At 46.7% G+C, this 5,357-nt stretch overlaps 1 protein-coding gene across 1 annotated transcript in view; it reads left to right on the top strand.

Moving 5' to 3' along the window:
* Positions 1 to 4,517, top strand: part of LOC103767487 (pantothenate kinase 2, mitochondrial) — a 9,843-nt gene extending 5,326 nt beyond the window's left edge. The window contains exons 2-5 of the mRNA XM_029963707.1: positions 1,201 to 1,553; positions 2,791 to 3,044; positions 3,945 to 4,121; positions 4,361 to 4,517. Coding sequence (XP_029819567.1) covers positions 1,201 to 1,553; positions 2,791 to 3,044; positions 3,945 to 4,121; positions 4,361 to 4,517 — 941 coding nt within the window. The remainder of the gene's footprint in view (positions 1 to 1,200; positions 1,554 to 2,790; positions 3,045 to 3,944; positions 4,122 to 4,360) is intronic.
* Positions 4,518 to 5,357: the final 840 nt, after the last annotated feature.

Below are 5,357 nucleotides of genomic sequence, written 5' to 3'. Positions count from 1 at the left end.
ACTCCCTGACAGGAGGGGGGAGCCGGGGGGGTGTCGGGCTCTGCTCCCAGGGAATAAGGGATGGGAGGAGAGGAAATAGCCTCAAGCCGTGCCAGGGGAGGTTTGGTTTGGATATTGGGAAAATCTCTTCATGGAAAGGGTTGTCCAGCCCTGGCACAGCTGCCCAGGGCAGTGTTGGAGTCCCCATCCCTGGAGGGGTTTAAAATCCCTGTGGATGTGGCACTTGGGGACATGGGTTGGTGGTGGCCTTGGCAGTGCTGGATGATCCCAGAGGGCTTTTCCAAACTTTATGGTTCTACGATTCAGGTTTATTTTCTAAGCATTCCTTTTTTCCTTCTGGAACACACTGTCAGGGTTTAATCCTGCTGCTGTGAGCCTGAACATGTGGCTGCATCTCTCCCTTTGCCTTGGAGCCCGTGCATCTCGTTAGCTCCAGCCTCTCCTTCAGCTCATTAATAGTGATATTAATCTGTTCCAGTTCCCAGCTCTAATCGCAGATTCCATCAGATCAGGGGTTTCTCTTGATCTTTTCCAAGCAGCTCATTATCCAACACAGCTGCAAATGTTGCTGGGCCTGACACTGATGCATATTTTGTACCATGGGGGAATTTGACTAATAAAATAATCCAATTAGACATTTGTTTTTGTCTCCCTGGGGCATCTTAGATTACTTGTCTACCTCAGCTCCGTGTTGTAATTAGGGAACGTTTGTACATCCCTTTGATGTAAAAGCACTGGTGTTATCCATGGCTCTGGCTCCAGTTCAGAACTTGGGAAGAGGAAGAGCTGGAGATTAAACCTGCAGCAGGATCTGGTGGTGGGGGCTATGGATACTGTCAGATCCTGGGGGGGACAGTGTCAGTGTTTTGAGTGTTGTACAGCAAATATTCAGAGCTCCTGAACTCCAGGGATCTCCAAACAGGAGTTGTGCTCAACATTGGAGAAATCTCCTGTCAAAGACATTTCAGGCTGCCAACATTCCTGTCTTTGCTTTCCACTTGAAACTAAACAGACCACAGGGGTCCCTGGAGAATTCCATGAGTTAATTCAGTTTATAACTATTTTCACAGCATCGTGGAATGCTTTGGTTCGGAAGGGACCCTAAAGATCATCTAATTCCAGCCTTTCCACTGGAAGGGTGCTGGTGCCATGGCAGCACCACACCCTGTTTCATTTTCCCTTTGTCTCCTCTCTCTCTAGTCTTTCCCTGGTTTGGCCTGGACATCGGAGGGACCCTGGTGAAACTCGTCTACTTTGAACCCAAGGACATCACGGCGGAAGAGGAAGAGGAAGAAGTGGAAAACCTCAAAAGCATCCGCAAATACCTGACATCCAACGTAGCCTATGGCTCCACAGGCATTCGGGATGTGCACCTTGAGCTCAGGGACCTTACCCTGTGTGGACGTAAAGGCAATCTGCACTTTATACGCTTTCCTACTCATGACATGCCTGCTTTTATCCAAATGGGAAGCGAAAAGCACTTCTCGAGCCTCCATACTACCTTATGTGCCACGGGAGGTGGAGCGTACAAATTTGAGCAGGACTTTCGCACAGTAGGCATTTTTGGCTTCTATACCGTTAGGATCTGGTAGTGACGTTTCTCTGAGGGCTTAGAACTAGAAAACTCCCTCTGCAGACTCTTTAAAACTCCTCTAAATCTTGATTTCGGATGTGTCTCCCCCCACCTAACTCCAGTCAGGAGTCAGGTTGAATTGTCCAAATTAAAACACTTTCTTCCCTGAGCTTTCTTCCCCCATGTGCATGTAACGTCCTGTCACTCTAAATTAATTGCTCACCAATGTTCTTTCTTACAAATCTTCCTCTCTGGTTTTAATCTCTGCTGCTGCTGGTCTCGGTCTCGTGGGTTATTTTTTTTTTCCTCATTGCTGTCTTTCGCCTGCTTTGTTTTCTTTCTTTGCTCACCTGGTTTCATTTCTGACACCCTGTGTGTGAATGAGATGGTTGAAGTTCAGTCAGGTTTGGGGGTAGATTTAACTGTCAGGAAGTTCACAGTTGGGGTTTGATTTCATCATGTGGCTTCGTTCTGGGTTGGATCCTTGTTCACAGGTGAAAAACATGTGTGATAAATACTTGTTTCATCAGGGCTTGGAAAAATGCAAATAAGTGGGCTTTTCATGGAATCATTGAGGTTGGAAAAGGCCTTTAAGACCACTTAAGACCACTTAAGACCACAAAAAGTCCAACCCTTAACCCAGCACTGCCAAGGCCACCACTAACCCATGTTCCCAAGTGCCACATCCACAGGGATTTTAAATCCCTCCAGGGATGGGGACTCCACCCCTGCCCTGGGCAGCACAACCCTTTGAGTGGAGAAATTTTTCCTAATATCCTGTTTTGTGCAGTTGAGGCAGTGGCATGAGGGGAAAATAATTTTGTAACTCCTTCACCTTTTGTTTTGATGTTTGTTTGGATGGGTTTTGTTGGATATTTTGGTCAAACAAAGAAGCCCCTCCTCACTTCCTCTGACTTTTCATGCCAGTGCCTCAGCGTCAGGGCCTGAATCAGGCTTGTGGGAGTTTGTGGGATTCTCTCTTGTGTCCATCTCTGGATCCAGGTGTCTTTTTTTCCCTATTTCACACCTGCACACCAGAAGGTTGGGATAGCTGGGACTCCCCGTGCTCTCCTGTGACCTGTTCTTCCCCAGGCTCTGCAGGGAGCATGGAGACAGCTTGGACTGAGCTGGCAGTGAATGCATTTTTCCAACCCTGACCATAAGCCCTTCACATCCCTCCCTGCTCCTTCAATATTCCTCTTTTTCCTTCCCACCAGATGGGTGACCTTGAGCTTTGTAAGCTCGATGAACTCGACTGCCTTATTAAAGGGGTGTTGTACATCGACTCCGTGGGATTCAATGGACACTCAGAGTGTTACTATTTTGAGAACCCAACGGATGCTGAGAGGTGCCAGAAGCTCCCATTCAACCTGGAGAATCCATACCCTCTCCTCCTGGTGAACATTGGCTCAGGGGTCAGCATTCTGGCTGTCTACTCCAAAGAAAACTATAAACGGGTAACGGGCACCAGGTGAGTGCTGAGGGGGGAAAAGAGGGAGTTTTATTTTGGAGTCTGGAACACGTTCCTGCCTTGTAAATCACATTTTCAGGGACAAACTGCAGTAAAGGTGGTGTGTGGAATGACCAAGCTCCTGCTTTTACTGCAGTCCCTTCTCCCTGCCAGCAAAGATCCCTCCTGGAAGAGAGGATCTGGATTTCATGTTTTGGTGTCTTTTCTGCAGCCAGTCTCTGTCAAAGCTGGTTTTTCAGTTGCCCTGCTGCAGGAATTTAAGGGTTTTACTGATCTGCTTGATTAGATCACCTAGTTTGGGATTATCCCAAATACAGTGATCATCTTAACAACTCTTAGCCTTGATCCAAGCAGTCAAGATTTCCATCCTGACTTCCAGAATTTGCCTGATTTTGGTGGAAGAGATGATGACTTAGCAGTAATTCCCCAGTTCTTGCCCTTCCTGAAGGTGTGGCTCTTGTGTCCAGGCAAAGCAAAATATTTCTGTAGCTTTAAGCTTTCCTGAAGACCCAGGAAGTTAGCAATAATAATGAATAATGAAGAAATAATATAATATTAACAATTGTAATAATAATAATGATTGTAAAGCCCCTCAGTACAGTTCCTACTCTTACTATAGATCATTATTGGGATCTGTACATGATGAGGTGAACAAAGTTTTTTCCCCAGATTTTGAATGGCTCTGCCCTGACACTCCAGTTATCCCTCAGAACTAATATTTATTTTAAGATTAACATCTCCTGAGTGCTGGGAAGAAAGTGGATGGTGTGAAATAGAAAATTAAGGTCTCGTTTAGCACCAATGGCCTGTGCAGAAGGCTGTGAGGGATTCCTTGCAGGCTGTAAATTATGTGAGAGGAACAGATTTAAAGGAAGTTTTTTAATTCTGCTTTACTTGCAGCCTCGGAGGGGGAACCTTTTTTGGTCTCTGCTGCCTTCTCACAGGATGCTCCACCTTTGAGGAGGCCCTGGAAATGGCATCCCAGGGGGACAGCACCAAAGTGGACAAACTGGTGCGGGACATCTACGGGGGAGACTACGAGCGGTTCGGGTTGCCAGGCTGGGCTGTGGCATCCAGGTAAACGACCTCCCTGGGTTTTATTTTCACTGCAGGTCCTGCAAGCATGAAAATCTGGACTTAGGTGGCTCAGGAGAACAGCCATTCCTGAGAGATCCTGAGTTACTGATAGCAACGCTTTTTAAAGTTAGAAATCATAGGAATCAATCCTTCAAGATAAATTGCTTCGGTTACATTAGCAGTTCCCGTTATCTCCTGGAATTCTGATGGGACCTTTAACCCTAAAACTGTCTTTACAGCTTTGGAAACATGATGAGCAAGGAGAAGAGGGAGTCTGTCAGCAAGGAGGACCTGGCCAGGGCCACCTTAATCACCATCACCAACAACATCGGCTCCATAGCGCGGATGTGTGCACTCAACGAGGTATTTTGGGGGATCTCTTCCCTTCCTCCCTGACTAGAACATCACCTCTGCTGCTGCCTGTTTGAGGGGCATGCCTCTTGTTTGAGGAACAGCTCTGGGAGAGGAGGAAGGGAGGGGTGGAGGATGTGGAGGCTGGATGTCTCCCCTGTGTTGTTTTTATGAGTTGCTCTGGATTTCTTGGCCAAGCCCCACCAACCCCACGGCTGTTCCTGTATCTTTGGGCTTTCAGCTTCTTTACAGTGCTGCCTTGTTGCATTCATGTCAAGCAGCATTGTACAGGGCTATGAAAGAACAGAGACATCCTCTGCACTGCATCCTGAGCCTGCTCCCACGGGATGAGCTAGGGGATCTGGCATCCTCCTGACTCCTGGATCTCTCTTTACCTTCATTTGCTGATAAAATGATGCAAGATGTGTCCTAAACAGCCTTGAACTGACTTATTTTCTTGTTGGAGAACAAGCAACTTCAAAGCTCATCGCTTGGCTCAGGAGAACTATTTTGGGATTAAAGTTAGACTGAAAGTCTGACTTGAGTCTAATATATTGGTTGGTCTTTTCCTTTCTTTCAGAATTGTGTTGGTTATGGGCTTCCAAATAGTTTTTTTCCTTTAGTTTAACAGTAGAGAGTCACTCAGCTGTTTAATGATGAGTCAAAGGCAGGAGTTCAGGGGAGAGGGGGAGATGGCACTTTGTGGTCAGTGTTTCCAGTCAGTATAAGGATTTCACAGCAAAATCAACTATTCTGTTCACATTCCTGAGCTGGGAAAGCTGTAGTTCAGCCTGGGGATTTCTGGGCAGTGAAGAAGAGCCTGGGTTAAAGTGACCTGGCCTTGCTTTCTGAGAGAATTGTGGGTGTTTTTAATGTTCTGCAGAT

The sequence above is a fragment of the Manacus vitellinus genome, unplaced genomic scaffold (genome assembly GCF_001715985.3).
Source record: "Manacus vitellinus isolate BGI_N305 unplaced genomic scaffold, ASM171598v3 scaffold_61_pilon, whole genome shotgun sequence".
Lineage (NCBI taxonomy): Eukaryota > Metazoa > Chordata > Aves > Passeriformes > Pipridae > Manacus > Manacus vitellinus.
Note: the sequence above shows the minus strand (reverse complement) of the source record. Positions and strands in the feature narration are given on the sequence as shown.